The sequence below is a fragment of the Merops nubicus genome, unplaced genomic scaffold, assembly GCF_000691845.1.
Source record: "Merops nubicus isolate BGI_N331 unplaced genomic scaffold, ASM69184v1 scaffold2111, whole genome shotgun sequence".
NCBI lineage: Eukaryota > Metazoa > Chordata > Aves > Coraciiformes > Meropidae > Merops > Merops nubicus.
The window spans coordinates 24,261-48,857 of record NW_008588803.1 but is presented as its reverse complement, the minus strand read 5'-3'; the positions used below and the strand labels follow the sequence as shown (position 1 = coordinate 48,857).

The 24,597-nt window shown below is 44.7% G+C and overlaps 1 protein-coding gene across 1 annotated transcript in view; it reads right to left on the bottom strand.

The window, feature by feature from the left end:
• Positions 1–394: 394 nt before the first annotated feature.
• Positions 395–24,597, bottom strand: part of FSTL4 (follistatin-like 4) — a gene marked incomplete at its 5' end in the record, with an annotated part of 39,506 nt that continues 15,303 nt past the window's right edge. The window contains 8 exons of the mRNA XM_008949358.1: positions 395–1,187; positions 4,207–4,316; positions 7,310–7,417; positions 8,001–8,150; positions 10,842–10,960; positions 16,120–16,146; positions 17,557–17,691; positions 18,859–19,020. Coding sequence (XP_008947606.1) covers positions 485–1,187; positions 4,207–4,316; positions 7,310–7,417; positions 8,001–8,150; positions 10,842–10,960; positions 16,120–16,146; positions 17,557–17,691; positions 18,859–19,020 — 1,514 coding nt within the window. The remainder of the gene's footprint in view (positions 1,188–4,206; positions 4,317–7,309; positions 7,418–8,000; positions 8,151–10,841; positions 10,961–16,119; positions 16,147–17,556; positions 17,692–18,858; positions 19,021–24,597) is intronic.

Here is a 24,597-nt window from a genome sequence, read left to right as displayed (position 1 = left end):
GAGCGCGGGCGCAGTCCCCCCGTGCTGCGTGGGGCAGCCCCACTGCTAATGGGCCAGGGATGCAGGAAAGAAAACTGATGGCTTGAATTTGAAGACAAAAGCTCCTCAGGATGGCAACTCAGGCTCTGGTTTGTTCTACAGGATCACTAGGTTTCGTGGCTTAGACTCTATCTCCGTGGAGATATTCGCTCCCTCATGAGCTCCCTATGAGCGTTTTCCTCATAACCACAAATCATACCCCCAAATAAAAACACCCCTTCAAACCCCCTTCCTACCAGCAGAGCATACCTTAGATTATAAAACTTGCAAGTAGACCAGTGTTGTACCATGAAGCTATACAGGGTTTTTTTGTTTGTTTTTCTTTTTTTTTTCCTTTTTTTCCCCCCCTCCCCAGTGTAAAAATATACAATGCTACTGCTCCTTTGTTGCAGTGTAAAGGTCCAACTGGTCCTTGCCTGCCCAAGGCTCTACTGCTATTGCCCTTTCATACCTCTCCCACCCAGACCACTGTGTTACCCCTCCTTATACCTGAAACCTCACAGCGTAAAGTGTTTTGCCTCCCGTTTATAACAAACAATGAATCTTTAGCTGGTGTCATGAGATACTGTCCAAACAACCCACTGTCTTTCACGATTCTGTTGTAGCTGCTCCAGGGCCAGTCTTTGGATGGGAGAGGGTCCTTTAAATTCTTCAGTACATTCATTTTCCCCGTTGACAGCTCTACAAACAGCACATCTGTTTGCAAATGTGACGTGGCGTATATATAGTACTGATTGCCTTCGGTGAAAGAGGGTTGAAATGTCAGATCAGATACGTGGATGTTTGTTTGTAAGTCATACATCAACTCGATTTCCCCTCGGACAGTTAGAGCCTGGACTTGGATCCTGCCCCTGGCTTCATCCACGCTGACCAAGTAGCGTCCATCTGGGGAGGTGTAAGGGGTGCCCGACACGGCGCCGTTGGGGCCGATGATGGCATCGGTGACGCTGTCAATGATGAGCTGGGGGGACTCGGCCCCCAACCTCTTCCTCCTACACTGGACGAAGAAGTAACCCCCCAGGTGGGTGTATGCCATGGCCTGAGGGACACAGCTATGGTCCTTGAAGCTGATGGTCTTGATGGGGGTCACGGTTTCCAGGTCGATTTTGTACACTGCAGGTTGGGATTTGTTAAAGAGGAAGCCGAACCTGGAAGGGAAAACGTGACACTGGAGTCATCTCTGGAGACAGGGTGGGACAAGACAAAAGTCAGCAGCACTGGGAAGCTCCAGGCTGGGTGGTTTTGGAAGCGTGGGCAACGACGCTGTCTCCTTTCCCCTAAGAAATCCCTCTGGGTTTTGTGCTTCTCAAGGGTGCTAAAAGGGGGTCTATATTTTGGTTAAAATGAATCCCATCACCCTGATCCTGGAAGCCTGAATATGTGCTTGGGTCTGAGTACCATCTCCAAGAACAGAAGCCTTTTATCAGGAAGACCAACTTACAACAGGAATGCTATCAAGGTTTTGGCTGTTCTGTAGGCTGCTGTTGACCAGTTTTATATTTAACCTGGTTTGCCTCTAGAGGGGTGTAATCCAATGAACACTTAAGACTTCTTCACACCCAGAATAGAAAACTGCTCAGAATAAAGCCTATCCCTGCCAGGCTGGGGCCAGAGAGCAGCTTAGAGCTACATGTGTAACCACTGAATGAAGACCACGTCCAACCTCATCTCTTAAAGCCTCAGAGGGTAGCTGGGATGTGTGTTGGCTCCCCGTGGTGCTCAGGGACAGCTGCTGGAGCTGGCGAGGCTGAGGTGTGGAGCAGACTTTGTCCAGGGAAGGTGTAAAACATTTCTCAAGGAACACAAGCAGCTGGGTTATGAAGAAAAGGAGTCTTTGTGTTCTGTCTCAAGAGAGGGCAGGCAGCAGCAGAGCAGAGAATAAATGTTCTGTAAAAGAAATCTGCTGCAGCGCATCTGACCTTTGCTGGAGACAAGGAAAGGTCAAGAATAGCCAGGAAAGGTTTCTGCTTAATTTGAGAGGGAGCCCTTAGAAACAGCCTGTTTGTGTTCCTCTGGATTCACAGGTCACTGATACCGACTTGAAAACTAATTTTACATCCAGTATTTTTTCATCCATTCAATGCAGACAGAAGGAAACCAGCCCAGTGCCTAGTTTTGCATTTATTCCTCAAAGGATGTAAAAATGTTCTGTGAAACGTAGAGGACAACGTGCAGGTAATGTGTATTTTGCTTAAAACACTGGGTTTATTTCTTTATTTTTAATCCACCTGTCAATGAGACACCGAGCAATCATTTCACTTCTAAAGAAGGAGCCAATGTAGTGGATGATGCCATGAAAATCACTGGGCTAAGCCTTTCATTTTCCCATTATATTCACACCCATTAGAGACTTCAGGAAATCTCTGCCGTGGAGATTCGTAGCGTGCTGCGTGGGGGGAAATTGGATCTGACACTTGTATTTCTCCTGGATGAATGCATCTGAAGCACACGTTCAAAAACACTTCCCTTAGAGTATTTTTTTTCCCCAAGACTTCCTCAATACACAGCCAAATGCCTGAAGAAGTTAAAAAAATGGTTCTTATGGTAAACTTTTAATTGTAAAAAGTGGGTCAGGATGTGTTTTATGTGCACAGAGCTGCAGAAGAGAAGCAGGGCTTGCAGGAAAGCTGGGATCTGAAATCTCAAAGAAAACCTTCCACTTGGGAGGGTGTTTCACAGACAACAATCTACCCTGGGCATTAATAAAAATGGAGACATTCCTAGATAGCCATCTGAAATCACAGGCAGCTGAAATACATACACAGGGACATTTGCATACAAATATTTTTTGGCTCAGGGAAGAGATTGCTGAAATATTCACCTCCCTGGGAAAGGCTGGTCCTGCCATTTATTGTTTCTGAGTGGAGAATTTAGAACATGATCTCAGGGAGAGTCATTAGACGGTGAGCAATTATTTTTCTGTGCTGAGGGTGAGAGGGAATGGACCAAGATCTGGCCCTGAACAAATGAAATAGGAAATTAGGCACAACGTCCTCTGCTTTGCACATGGAAGGCTACAGACAATTATCTACATTTAATATTGCTTATGGAAGATCATCTGTGCACAGCCCATTAATCACAATGAAGCAGAAAGACAATAAAACAACCAAAAAAAAAAAAGAGAGAAGTGTAATTGTTCCACCTTCCTGTCTGTGAACCCAGACCACACCTTCTCAGCTCAGGCTTTAACATCCTACCTCCTGCCACTGCTATTTGTCCTAATGGTATTCTGAAAGGAAATTGGAAAAATGAGGTAGGGAAAAAATTAGGAATAACAGCCATGAATTTATGTCTCATTGTTTTGTGTTGCAGGAAGCAAAGTTCTTTATTTTGGATCAGATTCAACATGTAATTATTTAAGTGTGACCCTCCTGTCCACAGTGCTTGCTGCCAGGAGCCTAAGATTAATGTAAGGGGTTATAGTATGAGTTTTGGAGTGTTTAACTTAGATAAACTATACTGGGGACAGAAGATGGTTAAACAGTTGCTATGTTATATCATGGTAAGAACAGTATAAATCGCTCTGCAGTTATCATCAGTTTTGGTAATGCTAATGGGAGGCTTCCTGAGCCTGCTGGGAAGCAGCCAGTATTACTCCAAGTTGTTAGTGTGTTAGTTACACAATCTCATTAACTGCTAAATCACATTCACATTCAAAAATTGATGGATCAGAGAGGTTTCTGTAGGGCACAGCAGAATCTTTCTGCTCAAACTCTAGACTTTGTCCTATATCTGAACAAGCTGGGACTATGTGGAAGGACCATGCTTTATGCTTCAGGCAGAATAAACTTTAACCCCTTCAGGCAATAAATCGTGGACATATGTTTCTGCCCAGATCCATAAAGCTATTTTGAGGCAGGGAAGGCAACTTTCTGGCCATCCAGTCCCCTGCACAAGCATGCCAGGCAGCATGACACACTGTGCTGCAAGGAGGCAAGGAAGTCCAGCTTTGTTTCTTGCTGTTTCACCAATTCCCTGAATAACTATTGGTAACTTCCTCAACCATTTCTCCATTTGACATATGGAAATGGGGATAAGAGTGGTTAGCTTGATCATGAAATCATTTCATTTCCACAGTGATGCTATGATTCCCACCTGTAAAGTGCTGTAACCCTCCAGAAGGGAGCAGCTTGGTCACTGCTGCTACTCCCCAAGATCATTTCTTACCTAACGTGATTAATAATAAGGTTTGTAGGTGGTATAAAAAAATCATCCACTCCTTCAAAGGGTGTGTGGATAACGTGCTGATCCTCCCCTGTGCTTGCCTCTGGTATTACCTACAACAAATACACACGAGGGTGAGTACAGGAAGGGCAGTGAGTAAGGCAGAAAGGTAAATACAGACCAGAGTCATGCACAGCACTGAGTGGCTTTTCCCAGGCATGCAGTAGACTCAAACAGATTAATGACTTCAAAATACTGTTTGGTGTAGCTGTCTTGAAAAAGGTGTGCTAATAAATAGTACTTGAGGCTTGACATTTGTAAGGCAAGTACATGACTTTCATAAGGTGTTTCTATCTCGAGGAAGAGCAGTCATGCAGGAGCTGAAGTAGTATGGCAACACTAGGACCATAATAATTTATCCCTCACTGTCTAAAATAAACATTTAATTCATGGTCATATTTATTAATCTCCCTTAAATGCACAGCAATCATTTACCAGCTTGAAGGATCAAACACTAACTCCTGGCAGTCCGTTATCACTTGGAAGGAGAAGAACTGTTCCTCCATCTACTACACGGTGTAAAATCCAAGGAGGAGCAGAGAGGGACCCTTTGGCTGTCCCCCACCCCTCCACACACCTTCATCATTCCTTGCACACACCTCCACAGCCACGGGAGAAAGGAGAGGTTAAAGTTTTCCATAATTAAAATGTTAAATACTCAAATTATTTGCTCAGTTCGAGACGACTTTAGTCCACTCATTAGCAACTTCTGCCTCTCTAATGTGCCATAGCAGTTGCTTTGAATCCATAGCTCTGTAATTCATTAAGGAAATGCTAAAACCCTACCAGGTTTAGCTCAGACAGCTGTTCTGGTCATGCCATTTAGATTTCTTCCAATTAGATTGCTGAAGAAAGATGCCCACTCTTGCACAGTGCTTTCCTGAGGCCAGGCATTTGCTTCCCACAAGCCAGTAATGGCTAAACAACAGCATCCCATTAGTGGGCTGCTCAAGCTCTTTACAAATCCCTGACTTCCCAAGAACAAGTGGAAATTTAGATCAACCTCTGCAGCAGCATCTTTGTTAAACAAAAAAAAAAGGCATTTTATTGCATGTCTGCAACTGGCCACTACAGGTTTAAAGAATGAACTGTGCTAAATTAGTCACCCCCCACCTTTGGGGGAAGAAGGTTGGAAAAAAGCAAAGCTGTGCTGATGCTAATCTCATCCCCTCCATGTGCAACTGCACTTCATAAAGATAACAAAAAAGGACCCTCTGAGAGCTGGAGCTTTAGAACAAGTTTCCAACTGTGCAGATGGTGTGTTCCTCTTCATAATCCCACGCTCGTGCCACCTCTCCTTTAATTACAGAAACCTCTCACAGCTGGATGGAAGAAATTAAGTCAGAAAGGGTAAAGAGAGCCCATTTTGTCTCCTTATAGCCTGGACAGGAACCTGCTCATCCCCAGGAGAGTCAAGCTGGTGGCACCACCTCAGAAACCTTCCTTTATTTGTTCCTGCTGTCCTCCTGAGAACACCCACGTTGAGCTGCTGGCCCATTCTCTATGATGAAAGCCTGCAGGCTCTCCCATGGAGCATGTGGCTGGTGGGGATGGAAAGGGAAACCTTTCCTTGGGAAACCCCAGGACTAACCCAGCCTCCAAATTTATAGGTTTTTAGGTCAGAAAGCACAGCCACTCTTCTTCTCTGCCTGCTGGGGAATGCTTTAATGTAGACTTAGAAGCCAAGGCTTTTGGTAGAAGGACTATTCACATTACACCTTTCCAGAAAGGTTGGGCAGCCAGTGCCAGAAAATAACTACAAGAGAAGACCATGCCTGGATAGATCAAATCAGCTCTGGTGTCAACTCTGTGACACAGGGCAGCAGTAAAACACCCAACTAGATGCCTGCACTTAGTGTTTCTGTACCACTAACAAAGGAATGGATCCTCCAGGGCAATCCAAAAACAGAAGCAAGTTTGTTTGTCCAAGCCTCTGTGCATTAGTGCACCCCAGAGAGCCCAATATCAGTGTGGGACTGATGGTGCTGAGTGTGGAGCAGCTCCAGGGACCTCACTGGCACCCCTCCAGTGCAGTTACAGATACCAAGTAACAGAATTTGTCCCTGAGATTTGACTTTTTCTGTTTATTCTTCCTTCATGCCCTAGAGAGCTCTTTCCTGCATTTTAATATGAAAGGATCAATTCTACCACATTATCATAGAATCACAGAATGTTTTGGGTTGAAGGGACCTTCCAAGGTCATCTCACCCAACCCTCTGCACTGAGCAGGGACATCTGCAGCTAGAGCAGGGTGCTCAGACTTTGGTCCAACCTCCCCTGGGATGGTTCCAGGGATGGGGCAGTGACCACCTCTCTGGGCAGCCTGGGCCAGGGGCTCACCACCCTTAGCATGAAATAATATCTTCCTTCTATCTCATCTAAATCTCCTCACCAATCTTGAGGCACTGTACAATCCAGTCACCTTTTAATGCTTCTTTTAGATGATTCTTTGCAGACAGAAAAATTTGCAGGTTATCATAATATCTGAGAAGGGTGTGCTGCAGCTCTGCAGTGAAGACACACAGTCCCTGCCTCAGGCTTATCCTTGAACGTGCCCCTCAGCCTGAGTTGCAGCTCTGATGAAACACCACCAATAGTCCAAAGAGGAGGAGATCTCCATGCAGAAAGGATGCTCTTTGCAGCTGCTTGGTACCCACTTCTTTTAGACCTCAATCAAGTTAAAAAGCTCAGGCAGGCTGCACAAATGACTGGGAGCATGGCAGGCTCGTCCTGCTCCCCATCAGCTGCCAGCCCTTGCTGCTTGGCTCCATCATCAGCCTTAAAACAAAACAGAGCTTGGCAACAAAGCAGCCCTGCTGCCAGCCTATGGCACAGTCATTGCTCAAAACCAAATTAAACAGCAGGAAAAATATGTGAGGATGGACAGAAGAGGGATGAATAAACCACACTAGATATGCAAATGAACGAGCAGCTTTATATCCAGACCATTAAATGCTGTTAATTACCTGCAACCAACCAGCCACCAGCTTGCTACTGATGGTGCCAAGCCAAGGAAGGGCAAAGGCTCAGGCACAGAAGGACTTACCTGCAGGCTTGGTGAGGACTTGTGCATGTCACCCCAGCTAAGCACCCACACTTGGTCGTGGGACTTGTCATAATGTAATTTGGTTGGCAACGGGTCAACATCCAAGGACTTAAAGAGAACAGAGATCAGTATTTACACAGTGACCCAAAAGCACATGGTGAGTATTGGATAATCCACTGCAGACATTCCCACATACCTCTGTCACACCCCTCTGCACAGCTTTGCACTATTCAAATCCACTGGGGCAGCAGCACCAGCACTAGAAAAATCTGGCTGCTCGATGCCCTTTTCCAGCTCCACATCTCTCCATCTTCTGCTGTTACTCACAGCCAGGAGATCAGGGGCCAATTTCTGCTTGAATTATACCCCCACCAGTTCATTTGCCCATTCTGCTTGTAACCCAAGGTCAGGCAGTGGCCCAATAAGCTAAGCCAGAAATTGGTTCTAGCATTATTTTACCACGCTGGCTGTGAGCCTGGCTGCAGATGGAGCCCTGAGGTGATGACAAACAGCCTGCAAAGGAGTTTTATCCTACCAGTGAGGTTACAAGCAGTGTGACCCCATGGGTGAAAGCAACACAGGTCCAACCTTTTAGTGCCATCAGCAGATCCACTGGGCAAAGATCTATTTTTTTTGGTCCCATATTAAAGCCTTCTGCCATCACAGGATAAAGTGTGCCCCTTGTAAGTACCTGTATGGCCTTCTGGGTCTGGATATCAATGATCATGACTCTGTTCTGCTTAGGCTGGGTCACATAAATGTACTTGTCTCTGACGTTGACTGCTGAAGCCCAGAGGCAGGACTGAGTGCCTTCACCTTCCACTCTAGGACAGATCTCTTCCTGAGGGAAAAAGAATAAGAAGAGGAGAATGGTTTAATTTTCACAAGTTCAAGGCCTGCAACATCAAGGAGCTTCACCTTGAAAAACAGAGAAAAAAATTCCAGGGGGATTCTATTAGGATGATTTCCCCACCCCCCCCTTTTCTTTCCTGGAAAACATGAAATAATTACTTTATCAGGTAGCACACTGCAGCCTAGCTCTACCCAGTGACATGAAACAGCTGGACCTCCTGCAAACTCCCACTGAATTTAAATAGCCACACAGTCTCTGGATCTATCTTTTGAAGCACGCCGTGGTTCAACACTTGGCAGTGCTGTCAGCATTTATTAGCAACAGAAAGATCACCCTGTGCTTTGAAAAACAGAGATTTACACTAATTGAATCACAGCTTTATGTTTTTAATAAAGTCTTCATTTGCAGTTGAGGGGAGTGTGCTCTAAGGATGCTTGTACTCAAAACAGCAGAACAAGGAGGGTCCTACAGCCTGTTGCTCCCACATGGAGACTTTCCTTCTTCCAGAGGAACCAAATCCTCCTGCTCTGGACCTGTTCACAGCTGCCTGATGCCATATTTTGTCTCTGATCCTCCACTCACTGAGTCCTGTGCAAAACTGGTATTAGCTTTAGTGGGAGCCCAGTGGTACCCTAAATTTGAAGAGTCACAGGTGATCTCCCTAACAAGCCTCTGCAGGTTGGCTGTTCTTCACCACTCTTCTTTCTGTTGGGTTGCTTTATGAGAAAGAGCATTTGCATGGGACCAGGCTGTGGTGTGGAAACAACTGCTGGCTTTCAATCCTGCCCATACAACAGCTGGGTCACTTTAAATAATGTCACACCCTCCCCTCCTTAAAGGGAAAGCCATCTGAGGAGCAGAGTTTGTCCAGGTAAAGAGGAGGTACAAGAAAAACACAATGCCAACACTGGGTCTGGATCAGAGTGATGGTTATGGGTAAAGAGATTTTACCTCTAAGCAGCTCAGCTCTGTGGTGTAAGGGTTGAAGAGATGAGACTCAACAGCCTGGCTGCATTTTCCTTTCTGCCCCTCCAGCCAGGCTGAGGACTTGCAATACTGCAAGCTAGGAGATGCTACAAAAGCCCAGCCTTGGGCTTCCAGGAGATGTTCACACAGCCTCCAAACTGCCCTCCTCATCCTCAGCTGTCACAACACAGCATCCACCCAGAGCAAGGGGAGCAGGGAGAGGTCACCAGCCTTTCTGCTGCAGCACTCAGCTGCTCTGTCTGCTCTCGTGTCCTCCAACAGCAAATGCAGAAACCTTTGCTGTGGAAACCCTCACTGTCTATGTGGCAAACACTCAGGATGCTAAAAGAGAGGGGAAAAAAAGGTCAGTCCTCCCTATACCAAGGGAAAGGGCTCTGTGATAACTGTAGGAAGCCCTCAGAGGTGTCTCTGAAAGGCAGCCATGTAATGATGTTAAAAATCCCTTTTATTTCCTTAAGTGCCCTCCCCCCTTTGTTCTTTTCAAGCTCTTTCTCCAGAACCACCTCTTCAATATTTACAGCTCTTTGGAAAAGAAACACAAGATTTCTGCCTTTGAGTAGCAACAGCTTAAGTGTGGCTAAATAACACTAAGCCCATGCTAAGGACCAATCCTATGGGGAGCATCAGTCTGGACTTCTGTTAAGTATATTAAAATCCAGTGGGAAAAACCTCAATATCAAACATGAATTTGTTGAATTTTAACAAACCTCTGAGTACAGACTCACAAGAAAGTCTTGACCCATGTCAGCAGAGCCTGACCCAGCCTGCAGGGCTCATGATAGTGATTGTCTCCTTTTATTCCTCCCAACACCAAAAGCAAGGCTGAGAAGGGAGCCACATTTTCAGCTTCCCCTTTAAAAAACAAACTAAAGAAAGGAGTCACTTAAAAAAAAAAGCACTTCTGGATTTCAGCAACTGTGTTTTATGAGAATGGATCATTTCATGAGCATATCCATGGAGTATGTGACCAGGCAGGAGCACATAACACAGCTCACTGAAAGCCTTGGCCTCACAGGGCTGCCAGGCACCTCTTATCCCACTTGTCACGTTGAGCTCCACCACTTACCAGCCAGTGCTTGTTGTCCACTGACACTGGAAAAAGATTTCCTTGTCATTTCCTAAAGCCAGGGTAAGGTAAACTCAGTGCTGAGAGAAAACACCAGACAGCAAACAAGGATGCTGCGGGTCTCTGGTTCAGTGGCAGAAGATGCAGAGGACCATCTCCTGGGCTTCCACAACCATCTTCCCTGTGTTCCTACTTGTCTCCCTGCTGTGTTTAGCCAGGGAAACTATTTCTGAAGGTTACTGCTTTACCTGGGCCAGTTAGCACCAGGGAGTGATGCGTGTCCCTCTCTGCTAGTGACTTTTGTGCTCCCCCTCCAGCCCAGTCACCACTTTTGGGCACGGATGAGTAAACAGTTCACCCAGGAGAAGTCAAAGTCTTTGCCTGCACTTTGACATAACTACTCAAATTCCCTGCAGCGTGCCACTAATCCTCCATGTCAGCCTTAGAACTTCTCTGGTTCCCTTCATCTTCAAGAGGAGAAGATGTTATACCTCAGGGATGCCACACGAAGCTCACCAAGCGCCCACATCACCGTGTCAAGCAGGTCCTTCAGCAATAACAACCTTTGAGGAGATTAAGAGAAGGTTCCCCAGCTGCTGGCTGTAGCTGCTGGGTTTAGGACTTACATAACTCGTGAAAATCCTCTCTTCAGGCCTGATGTGTCTCCGGATTTCACATTCGTTTGGCTGAAGGACTGTGATCCCATCATCAGAAAAGACATAGAACATATTCCCAACACTCAGGCCTTGAAGGGGGATAAAGCAAAAGGAGCAGGATTTATTGATTTATTTATTTTCAGATGCATCCAGAGCTGTTAGGACTTTTTTTTTTTTAAGAGCTCTCCCTCCTCCCCCAACACACAAAATCTGCCTCACATAAAAGTTGGCTGTTTGGATGCAGTCGGTGCATTCACAAAATCAAATCTCATGTCACAACGAGGGCTTCAAGGAGTGAGGAGGTACAGACACATCCAAAAATGCATTGCCTTGGTGGCAGTGGCTGTACACAAATTACTATCCTCAGGTCTCAGGCAGAGGTACCAAAGTGGGACTTGATCACCAGAACCCCCTGTGTTGCATTAACTCCCCCAGATGATGACTTTCTTTTTTTTCTGTGAGTTCATTAAGAATAGCTGGCTATTAATTTGAGAACTGAGAGAGAATTTTTAGCTATAATTAATCTGAAGGTTGTCTTGCTACAGGTAACTTGACTTCTTGTAGCTGTGATGCCAAATGGAAGTCCTCAGGATCTGTTCCAGGAAAGAAAATAGACACATTTCTCTATTTTCTCCAACTATTTGGAGGAATTAACTACAGCCACCAAAACAAATACATTTTTGAAATCTTGCAAACTGTAATTCACAAATGTGGAGTAATTCAGCATCGCAACAGCACTCATTTATCCAACTGGGGCATTCCAGGAGATTTGGAAAACTGGCTGGCTGTCATTGCTTGGCTGTTGGGAGATGATATTTTGTCATTTCTGTCAGGCAGAAATGCTTTGAACCACGGATAATTTAGTTGTTTTTCAGCTCCATGCAATTGCAGTGACGAGCAGCTTTAAAAACTGGTCAGGATCTTTTCCAGCTCTCTAGTGAGAAAGATCCAAGCAGCATTTAATCTCTCTTCATACCACCACCAAGAAGTGTTTGCAATGACCACTGTCACCCCCAGCCGTGTTGATAATGCACTTATCTGCCAACGAGATGGTGATGGGATCATTTGTAATCTCTAATTAATTACATTTTACCCATGAAGGAAAAAAAAGGTCCTGGTTCTACAGCTCTGAACAACGTTGAGTGTGACAACCCCCTCGGCTGCTCCTGTGGTGGCAGCTCCAAACACTGCTCACATCTACAGAGTTTCTCACATCTCTTAAGCCTTTGCAGGATAAAGGTCCAAGTCATCACAGGAAAACCTCACTGTAAACATCTAGAATTTGGGCAAATGCAGTTTTGGACAATTTTGTACTTAGTATTTAAGCAAAGCCAGAAGGGTTTTTTTTTGGTGCTAACCCCTCTTTTTTTTTTGTGCCAAATATTGTGGCTTGAGAGTACATCATCTCAGCATGTGGTGTTTGCTGTACTGACAAAGTTCATTGTTGAGTCTCTCTAAACCATGCCACAGAAATACCCCAGTTAGGGCATCAGGTGGGTACAGGAGCTGTGATCCTTAAATGTGATGCCACAGTGAGGGATCATGCATGTAGGAAGAAGCTACTGAACTTCCAACGAGAACTAAGTTATCTCTGTGGACTAAAGGCTCATATTTTTTTTCTGAGTAGACTGTTAAAACACTTCATTTGGGTGCTCTGGACCAAAATCTGCGCTCGCAGCACGCACACAACTCCCACTTGCTTCAGTGGGATTTGAGTGAAGACATCAGAGAGCAGAATTTGACCCTGGCTGAAATGAGTGCACATATTTTCATGATTTTAATCCTAAAAAGTGGAAACAGGCAGGCAACAAATTATGACCACTGTGAAGATGCTTATTACTACTTTCATGCACGATAGCAGCGTGATTTTGTCTGATGATCCTATTGCAACAGTGTGCCTCAGAACTAAGGCCTTCATTAAATACTTCACAAAAACACTTTGCTAATATAATTTTAGCCCAGTAGGTTTCGAGTTAGTGACTCTGCTGACTGGCTAAAACGTGACACAAATCACCAACAGCATTCAGAAACTCTCTCTTAAAACAAAGTTTCCATGTTTAAAGGAAGATTCTTTTTCAGAGTTCCCCTCACACTGCTTTTCAGACAAAGCAGGTTCTTTACTAGACAAACTAGGTGTTTTACTGTGACTTATAGAGTATTTGCCAAGCCTTGGCTGGGGTACATCTCTTAATAACCTCGTGGACATTGGTCAAACATTCTCTGCTCTTAATTATACCCCTCGGTCTGGGGAGTTATTCAGTGCAGAGGTGGGCAATGGAGAATTCTGCTCAGTCGTGTTATTTATACTAGATTGGGATTTGGGGGGCTAATGAGCAGGGTTTTCTTTGTTTCCCCTTTTTAACTGAAGACATCTCAGGTTGGATGACACAAGTAGTTCAAAAATTAAAGGCTTTATAAAAAGCAAACATACCTCAGCTGTATAACAAAATATTAATGTAACAAAATGTCCATTAAGAACGAGGAGGGTCTCCTAAACATAACAATTCTCATCTGAACCATTCCAGATGAACTTGACTCCAACATCTCTATTTCCTAAAAACATCAGGAGGACACCCGAGGACAAGAAGAGTTTTCTTTATTTAAGGAACAGAGTTTCCATCTGAGTGTACATTTGTATTTCCCCTCCTTGGAGATCAAAGGGCAAATTTGTCACCGTGGAATACTCTGATCTGATAGTTGAATAATTTCCCTCAATTTAATCTAAACACTTGGAAGTATTTTGGAACTTTTATTTGGTAATAAAAAGACTTTCAGCTTTTTAAGGGCATACATTGCTCTAATTGATGACTGCCTGCTGGCACAACGTGCTCCCTTCATCCAGGTATAAAGAAAGCAACACTGCAGAAATGAACAACAGCACGAAAACAAATCTCTGCCTTACATTTGGGCTGCTCATGGTTTTCTCTGTACAAAATTAAACCCCAGTTTGTACCCTGAGTGAGTATTACACGTGCTTCCAGTCCCACGGTTAGCTGGCTGGCCGTGCTATGTGCACTCATTTCTGGGGGATTCACTTGTGCATGGTCTGTGAAAGGTTTGGAGGACAGACTGATAGAGCAACTTTTAAAATGACCAACTGCTTGTCTGGACATTTAGACTTGCAGCAAAAGTTTGTTGTGCCTGATATTCTGTCTGGGCATCTTCCCAATGGTTATGACAGACCTTGGGGGTGTGAGGATGTGATCATTTTAAAGGGGGTTGTCTACCAATCCATTTCTTAATATTGCTTCTTACACATCAGTTTTCATTTGAATGAAATTGAAAGAACACGTTTAAAGGTAAACACAAAACTATCATTCCTCTCTTCCAGCTTTCTCTGTGCCAAGGCTTCACATGCTAAAGTATGTTTGATGGATTCTTTGCCTCGCATGAATGTGCTGATCAAATACTACAGAACAACACAAGCTGGGGAATAAACCTGCTCTAAAGATATTGAATTGTTGAGGAACATCAATACTAAACCTGCTTTTACTGCCCATGTTTTCCCTCTACAGTGCCCGTGCTTTTATTTAAAATGTGCCAGGTTGATTATCAGTAAGTCCATATTGTTTAGCAGAATTATAAGAAGACTTTCTGCAACCAACTTTGTGTTTGCTCTTTAAATATTACTGTACTTCTACATCTGGTAGGGTTATCCAGCTACTTTAAAAAGGAGCATAAAGGTTGGAGTTTCTCAACAACCATGTAGCATCACACTGGTGATGCTGGACTGATGGGTGCACTAGAGATTTTCCTTCCAAGCAGAAGGGAAATAGCAATTTCCAGTGCCCAGCATGCCATTTACAGCAACATCAGCACTGAAGACACACTCTGCATTGCTGTGCACCAAGCCCCTGCAGGTGGTATTTGGGAATGAGCTCTGGAGAGCTCTTCTGGGCAGCTCTGCCACGTCTTGTGTCCTCCAGCCAGCTGCATTTGTTTGGTGTACGTGTCTGCAGCCGACACCAGGACAGCTCTGGGTGTTTGCTCACTAAGGGCTGGCCCTTTCCTTCTGCCCCTAAAAATCCTTTGGGCCAAGCCACAACAATCCAGCAAGCTCCAAGCCAAGGGCATGGAGCATGACTGTGGTTTTGCATAGCTGGAGGCACTGCTTATGAAAGGGTCCTGGCACCTTCCAAAGGCAGAGTGAGCATGGAGCCCTTCCTAGAGGAACAACGGGATGGAGGGGTCCTTGCAGGGGCAGGGGGATGCAGTTGAGGGCAGTTTTTAAGTGCACAGAGACCTTCCCCACAAGGCTGGAAGGACAGCAAGGTCCCAGCTTCCTCATGTGCAGCTGGCAGACCTAAGAGCTGGCTTATGCCTGGAGAGCAAACCCAAGAACGTTCTCAGGGTGTGGCTGCTCTGCTCAGAGCCCCCAAGAACCCCAAGCCAGGAGGCTCCTCACCCATACAACTGGGCACCACACCCACAGAGGCTGATGGGTGAGCAGCTCGAGACCTCCTCTGCCTTTGCCATGATGCTCCTCACTGTGCATTTCAGAAATTATGACAGCACAAGGGCGCCCAAAATCCAATCAATTTTCATTTCAAGTGCCTCCATAATATCTTCGAGTCAATTAGCTCCTTAGGATGTTGTTTTTTTCCCTAATTTGGCTTCCAAGACACACAGATGTTGACCTTGTGCAGGGCGTACTATAAATTTGATCAAACTAAAGAACTTAGCTGCCAATTAAAACAAAGAGAAATGGGGCAACCTTTACTCTGCATCGATTTAAAGGACTGAGGGAAGCAAAACCTGTTGTGCTTTTATTTTTCCTGCCTAACAGTCAAGAACACAATTTTTGTTGCTCATCTAGTAAACATCAATACACGATACTGAGGAGGAAGAGCTTGAATTGCTTGCTTAAAAACTGCAGTGTACTGAATTTACATCTTACTTGCTCAATTATGGTAATTTGGGAGCATTTCTGATACTTGTGCAATTGTTAATGCAGCTTGAGAACTGCAGGCTACTCACAGGGGTGGCAGTTTATATAAAATTCACATTTTTATGCTTTATGTTCATCTATTATTTCACAGTGGGGAAATGGAGGAAGTTACGGGTACGATTGATAAGGGTGACATCTCTTCTTTGAATAGTTTAGCTTTTAAATGTCTGGTCTGTACTTAATCTGGTAACTGTGAAAGTTGATTGAGTTAGTGGCAAGTCAGTGGAGAATGGCCCATCATGGAATTATTAAAGCAGACAAGCACATTATCACTACAACAAAAGAACTTTACTGCAGTACCTTCCTCTCGCCACAGTATGTTTGCAACTGCAGCATCAGAAAATTGGGAAAGCCAGAAAATAACCAGGAAAAGAAAAAACAAAACAAAACAAAACAAAGTCAAGATTTTCATTGTAGCAAGTAACTGAATTAGCACTCATGATTACATGAACTGTTGAACTGGTGAAAACCTTGCAACATTCACTCCAATAGAATATCAGGAAAGAGAGTTCTAAAATACATTTGCTCCTTCTAGAGACAATTCTGAAACTTGGATGTGGGAGAAAACCTCCCTGAAACGAAGCCAAATTTAGCCTGTGCAACGACCAGAGTCTTAGGAAAGAGATGTTACCTTCAAGTGCAATTGGAGGCAGGGGACAGGCTGTGATTTTTTTGCACAGGAACAATCAGAATCCTGAGCCTGGTAGTTAGTTACACAGCAGCTACACGCTTTGCTGCCTTCCTTCTTGGAATTTCATCCAACTATGTTCTCTTTTAGGATTCAGATCTGCTTTGAAAGTACATCTGCATTTGAATTTCTGTTTAAGATACATCCAATTATTTCTCAACCTACTGCAATTTCCCTTGCTCAAGTATTCAAGGGAAAAGGACCGATGTTAACAAGAGTACATAAATCCATTTAATGAGGAATAGAATATATTTTCCAATGAATTGCCAGGAGAGCACATATTTATGGCTAACTTTGTTTTCAATTCTTACTCTACATTAAGATCCAGAAAAGCAGCAAAAATCCCATTTGCACCTAGCCTTTGTGCATCACCATAAACCCAGTGTAGTTAAAACAGCAGAATCAGGAAGGATCAGGCCTCTGGGAGCTCTTCCACTGGGGCAACTAATCACCTCCTTCGTTAATTGTGTTTTGGGGACAGCGTGGTCAAGATAATGCTGCTGCATCCTAAGGGAGCCATGCAGCTAAGAGTGGCTGGGAGAATATTTGTCTTTGGAGTGGAAGATAATGTCACAATGAGGGAAATCTGTTTTGCTAGCTAGTGATACAAATGTAGGTGAAATAAATAATTCAATTACAGCATTTTTCAAGCATCTAAATATTTGAGGACTTTGACTCGTAACTGGCTTGAATAGAAAAAATCTTGTGCAGAAATCAATGAAATTTATTTTCTGAAACTGCGTGTAATTTGACAAAATATTAGATTTTGGGCTCTCTGATACCTAAAACTACTGCCAATTCGTTCCTTCAGCAAAGATGTTACCCCTGCCACACCCAGGATACTGCTGGCACATGGACCTGGATGAGATTTTACCTTCCCCAGTTGATTCCTTCCCAAAGCAGTAAACAATCCTCTGATCACAGTGCAGAAAAAACTGTCACTATGTACAAGCAAGAGTCCAACATACCACATGCAACGAACTCAACGTATACCATTACATTTAAATACTCTTTAAAGAAATAAAAACCACATGGAAAATGAAGCTTACGGGTCTTCCTTGCCGAATCTTCTACGAAAAGTGAAGATATGTCCTCGTCCACTCCCACCTCATTTTTAGCAATGCAGGTGTAGGCACCAGTGTCTTCATACCGAACGCTACTGATATGAAGCTCACTTCCATTTGCTGTAAGAAAGACACCCATGAAGTGTTCCTCACTGCTGCTCATTGATTTCTGCTGCCCTTAATTGCCTTCTGGAGCTGCAGCCTCCTGGAGATGCCTCGATGGGGGTGGCTGCAACGTGTCCCCACACGTAACTAGAGGTATTTGGGGGATTCTCATGAGAACTGATGTTTTGCTTCTTTCCTTTAGCACAGACACGCTCTGCGCCAGAAACCAACACAGAACAAGCCCCAGAAGAAACAATAAATTGCATTTCATTTCTTCCTTCTTGTTAAAAACGGTGCTTTGGCTCTAGTGAAGAGAAAATAACTTCAATTTGGCAAACTGGTTTTCATCAGATCATGAAAACCTGGGGTTTGGGAGGGGTCTTTCTGCAGTTCCTCTTATTGTTTTGCTTTCTGGGTGGTGGGACTGTTGCCTACAACCTCTGGAAGATTTTGAGATATCAAAGCCAGCCACGCAGGGGTATCTGTGTTGCCAGCACAGTTTGAGGGCTGCAATTTACCCCAGCCAGACAATGGGGGGCATTGGGAGGTATGAAATATTTTTACACAGAAAACTGGAAATAAATATTTTTGCCTTTCCTTGTGCCTGGTGTACCCTCATCTCACAGAATCACTATGGTTGGAAAGGACCTTTAAGATCACCGAGTCCAACCATCATCTAACTCTGCCAGGCCACTTCCACACCATATCCCTGAGCACCCATCTAGATGGTGCTTAAATACACCCCGGGCTGGTGACTCAACCACTTCCCTGGGGAGCCTGTTCCAGGGACAGGCTGATGAAGGGACCAGCAGGAGCCCAGAGCCTGATTTCAAAGAGGGTTTTAAGGGGAGAGATGAAGCACAGCAGCCCGATGCTCTGCTGACCTGTCTCCAGCCCACTGCTTAGAGCTGAACACCTCATTTAAGGCATTTCCCTTCTGGGTGTTGAACACAGGAGGTGAGGCAGGAGAGAACCAGGCACAAGCTGTGACTCCTTGTGGCCATCAATACCCTATTTCCCCAGGAATCCACAGGAGAAAGAGATCAAAAGAAAGACCAGGGATCCCATAACACGATTTCCAACACCCTCAGCTTCGCGCCAGCGCTTCGACTTTAACGCTCCGACTAATCCCCCTTAATCCCCACCCTACCGAGCTTCAACGACCCCAAACCCCCCCCTTACCGAGCAGAGCCAGCTGTTTGGAGACCCTGGGCAGGAGGTCCAGGCCGTTCTTCAGCCAGGTGATGTGTGGGTTGGGGATGCCCTCGGCGTGGCACCTCAGGCTGGCCGACACGCCCGGCTCCTGGGCCTGCGTCTCCGGGTAGACGCGGATCACCGGCGGCACTGCGGGAGACCAGGAGTCACCCACCCACCCCTCAGCCCCCCGGGGCCTCCACAGCTCCCGTGGGGGAGGTTTGAGAAGCTGGGAGCAAGTTAAAGGGGAGAGGGGTTTCTAACAGCTCAAGGTTTTGGAGGGAAAATCATCCTAGCGAAGAGGGAATGGATAAATGGCTGCCGGGGAGTCGCCTCAAGGGCTGGTTTTGTATTGAGAGTGTCCTTGTTCTCGGTCATTAAGGGACTGATTGAATTGAAGTTTGAGTGAAACCTAAGGTGGGTGCTCACAAGGAGGAGGTGGAGCTGTTGGGGTGTGGCCAGAACGCCACAAAAATGATCAGAGGACAGGCTGAGGGAGTTGGGGTTGTTCAACCTGGAGAAGAGGAGGCTCTAGGGGGACCTTATAGGGACCCTCCAGTAAGTACAAGAAAGCAGGGGAGGGACTATTCACAAGGGTTTGTAGTGACAGAATGAGGGGTAATGGCTTTAAGCTAGAAAAGGGCAGATTTAGGTTAGACATCAGGAAAAAGTTCTTCAGTATGAGGTTGATAGATCCCTGGAATAGGTTGCCCAGAGAGGTGCAGCCATAGGCAGCATCCCTGGAGACATTCAAGGTCAGGCTGGATGAGGCTCTGAGCAGCCTCACCTAGCTGGAGATGTCCCTACTTGTAGCAGGGGAGTTGGACTAGATGACCTTTGGAGGTCCCTCCCAACCCAAACATTCTATGACTCTCACATATTTAAAAACTAAAGTACAAACCCCAAACCTTCCCTGAACCAAGCAAGGAAGGAATTAAGAGGTTTTGCCTGTTACAAGTAGCATATTATGCAACACTCATTAAATATCCATCAGGAAACAGCCTGTACATCACTACCTGTTATTCTGAACAAATGGAGTGTTCATAAATTACTTGTCTTTTATTTTCTGAGAGGTTTTCAAACTGTGACTTACCTTGTTTCAGGAAGGCCCCTCTGAACCATTTAATACGCTCAACAGGCAGAACTACTAATTATATTCCAATTTCCAACAAGTTCATTGATTTTCAATCATGTTGCCTTCATTGCTCAAATCAACAAGGCTTAATTTCATCCATTAACTCTTTCTTTACAGTTTAACTCACAAACCTTCCAGAGAATTTGCAGTACTCCAATATCAAAAACCATCCATGGGACTCTCCTTCCTGTCACCTCAAGGGACATCATGAAAGCAAATTTGGACGTGCCATATCCTGGCTGATGGCATTTGAAGGGTGGCCATGGACTGCTGTGTTTCATCACTGAATGGTCAACTTTTCTACTAGATTAGGAGATTTTGAGACTCCTAATGGAACTGCTGATAGGTCTAAAGGTTTGTCAAACCATGGTCAGATTCAAATTTGGATGTGACATGGGGGCTCAGCTTCTTCCTCAAGGAAAATCAACAATCTCTGCTGGGACTAGTGGAGGACTGAGGAAAATCTGTGGAGTTTTTTGCCTTTTTTTTTTTTTCTTTAAGAAAGCCTGAACAAGTTAATAACAAACTTCTACTGGAAATCACTGGCTTAAGGTACTTAACCCACTGCTGTGCTTTTATACAGTGTGTCATTAGGTTCCAGGACTGGAAAAATTAAATTTTCTTATCAGTTGCTTTAGAAAAAAAAATGAAATCTGTGTGTGCAGCTTGCTTTGTGTCCTTATATCCATACGGGGTAGTTTAAATAATTATATTCACTAGCATACACTTTTCATCTTTCTAGTTGTATTTTTTTATTGCCCTTACCAGAGAGAGATGTATTTTACTTCTGTCTTACCTACCAGCTGCCAAGTATTAACCTGAGCTGAGTCATCAGCTTGGAAGGAAATCAGCCACGACAGAAAGCCCTCAAGTCTACTTGTTTTTTATAGCTATAAAAGCCAGAGATTGTTCAAGTGTAATCTGAGAGGAACTGCCTAGGGGCAAATGGAGAAAGAGAAAAAAAAATGGGGATGTAGAGCAAGGGAATGGCTTTAAACTCCAACTCTGCAGTGGACATGTGGGGTTACATCTCTGTCTTCTATATTTCCTTCACTGGAGATGGAAAGAAAATGTGTTGTAAGATGCAGGGCAGTGAGTAAAACACCACCTCAGAGCTTTTTAACCAGGAGGTTACCAAACAGACAAGGTTTGCTTGATTAAATTGAGGTTTTGGATTCTAAATAAAGCCTTTTACTAGCTTTTTATCTTCTCTTCCTCCCATTACTGCCAGGGTTGCAGCTCCTCCTGACTTCGGGAGGTGCCAGATCAAGCAGAAGGTGAGCAGAGGAAGGGATCTGCTCTCAGCCCCATCCCTGCATTTATTGAAGAGACAGTGCCCAGGCAGTTCAGGGGAGTAAGGTTGGCAGTCAGGAGCATCTTGTTCTGTCTGCACCTCAGAAAATTAATTTGAATTTCTCTCAGTAAGAGTCTCCAGGCACGACAGGATAAAGATAGTAATTTTTGTCCACTTTGACAGAATTTTATGAAGGTCCTGCACTCAATGCCTGTCTCACCTATGATTTGCTTCCTACTAGTAATGCTTTTAGAATAAAATGATTTAGGATCTGAGGTCCATTGAAAGCCAACGTGACTTAGGTGGTGTGTCTCTCACAAATGTGTAGGAGATCATCCAGTCCAACCATCCCCCAGCACTGCCAGGTCCCCACTGCCCCGTGTCCCTCACACCACATCTCCACAGCTTGGAAACCCCTCCAGGGGTGGGGACTCCACCACTGCCCTGGGCAGCCTGGACAACACTTTTGGGGAAGAAATTGTTCCTCAGGTGCAATCTAAACCTCCTCCTGGTGCAACTTGAGGTCATTTCCTTTTCTATCACTTGCCACTTGGGAGCTGAGACCAACCCCCCCCTGGCTCCAGGCTCCTGTCAGGAGCTGTGCAGAGCCAGAAGGTCTCCCCTGAGCCTCCTTTGCTCCAGGCTCAGCACCCCCAGCTCCCTCAGCTGCTCCTCCCCACACTTGGGCTCTAGACCCTTCCCCAGCTTCGTTGTCCTTCTTTGGACACACTCCAGCACTCCAAAATCCTCAGATACTTTCCTAATTCTCCAGATGGCACAACCTCCTCCAAGCCACAAGCAATGCTGACCCTCTCTGCCTGTGGGTTTGCCTCCCTAGTTCCACATGAGGTGGAGATCCCCCAGCCAGGCTCAAGCCCTTCTCTAACACATCCCAAATGGCCAAAATGGAGCAAATTTACTCCAAGCTGAGTGCTTTTTCTCAGCCACCAGCTACTAAAGGAGAGAGAGCCCACCCCAGACATCATCCAGCCAATGTTCTCAAAACCAGTGTGGCTTGATATGATTTTATAATGGTTTCCTTCAGGCTTTGCTCTTCATCTGGGCCCTGGTGTCAGCACTGCCACAATGACCATGCTCCCTACAAACAGGGTGCTCCTTCCCCACTCAGAGTTTAGCTGCACCTCCCAGTTCTTTTTGCCTCACACCACATTGCATGGGAATAATCCACATATTTTACCTGCAGAGCTGAAAACACAAGAGATTTATTCTGCAGAAGGTAGCTCAGGGGTCCTAGACACTGAAACAATGTTCTGGATGAAAATTAGCTTAACCTGAAATTATAGCAAGGTGTTTTTTTTCAAGAGTGATTAATAAGGAAACTGCCTGGTTTCACCTACAAAAATACGGGCTGCACCTCCAATTCAAGCTCTCTTATAATTTTCCTGCTCTTTCCATCTTTAAGCTTTTTATTTCTTCTCCCTTGTCTTACATAATTCATCACACAGGTAAATTATTGCAGGCAACTGCCTTGTGGTAGCAGCAAACTGCAGAATGCACTTTTATTGTCCTCGCTACAAATTAATACATTCCAAGTAAGCACATTTTACTTTAAACATGCAAAGATTTCAGCTCCACACTTTGGAATGTATGGATTATCTTTTGCTATTATTTCCCCTGGTGAATATATCTCATTGCTAACCATTACTGTGTCTGCAGCCAAGGGCAATATAAAAATGCTATTATCTTAAGCAAAGGAGGGGGGAGAAAAAATAAAAAGGCATTGAAACAAGTCTGAGATTGGGTAGATTGCCTCCTACTGCATACTGAGCAGCACCTTCCTGATGAGCAGACCCATTCATCCCAATAAAAGAGCTCTGGTGATAAAGCACATGATGAGCACAGATGGTGGAGTCAAGCCCCAAAGACAGATGTGGCTGCTACAGGACCTATATACTCCAGGGCTTAGTGCTAATGAACAGATTAATCATTTCCTTGAGATGTTTTAATCTTTCCCTCTCTGATTTGAAGGCGGTTTGCAGCCTTGCACCTTTTCTCTTGAAAAGCCACAGGAACAAAACATCCACGTTCAAAACCTCTCTCTGTTGCTGGGGATTGTGTCCTATTGGGCCCTTGTAATTGGGCTGAGAATCCAATGGCTTTTAAAAACTGTTTTCAAGGAATGCAATATTCTGATTTATGCTGATGTTTTCCAGAGTGCAAGGACCAAGGAAAATGATGCCCTACACTCAGCAGTCTCTTGATTTGCAAACTATCAATTTTCATAGTTGATTACAATTTTATGAGATTCTTTATCCTCAGCAACTCTTTTTCCCCTCTTGAACATGATAAATTGCTTTTGCTCCCTACAGTTAGTGCATGCTGTACACATTTCCCAAGCAATATCCATACGTAGGAGAGAACATAATTTTCCTGCTGTTCTTGGCTTCTCCTGAGCAAAGATACCAGCACTCAAGATGAATTCTTCACTCTAACACTTTGTGCTGCCTTTCAGTGTGTTCCTTTCCTCCACAGACACCCAGGGCCAGCTGTACAAACACACAGACTTCAATTTTCTCCCTGCTGTGAATCCTCAGGTTGATGAGCTCAGCCCAAACCCAGCACCTCAATTGCCACGTGTAGGCTGCATTCCACATGGGTGCCTTCTGCTTCTTGTCCAGATGTGAGCCAGTGGTTTGGGGTGTTCATCTGGTGGTCTCTGTGTTTTCTGCCCAAGAGGATTCTCATCAAATGAGCATCTGGACCTGCCTGTGTCCTCTGTGCTGATGTATCAGGATGAAAACAAGGCTTTCTATGGGTAAACTTCTGATAAATGTGATTAGTCTGTAACACATTCAACTAGAGCTCAGAATTCCACAAACTTAATTTTGCCAAAACTGAGCTCCAAACTTTCTATTTAAGCTTATACCTCCTAATTTTTCTGTATCACCTCATCAAGGAGCTGGTACAAGCCAGTGTTATGTTCTAAGGAGAGAAAAGGGAGAAAGCAGGAGAAACAGAGGATAAAATGAAATAGAACAGAATAGAATAAAGACAATATAATATGTTGGATAAAAGCATATAAAGGGTGTGCCTATAACTATAGATTCTTTACAGGAGGAAAAGGCAAGAGAAGGAAAATATTTTGTAAGCTGGGCTGCTGGGTCTCAGTGGGAACTGAACACCAAAGCCCAGAAGGTACAAAAAGGATCAAAGGGCTCTGGAAGAGTTACTGCTGCTTTGAAAATACTGAATTAACCTCAGTGAAGTCAAAAAGTTGGGATCTGCCTCTACAGACACGGTGAGCATGGGAAGGGTTGGGAATAAACCTTTTACTTTT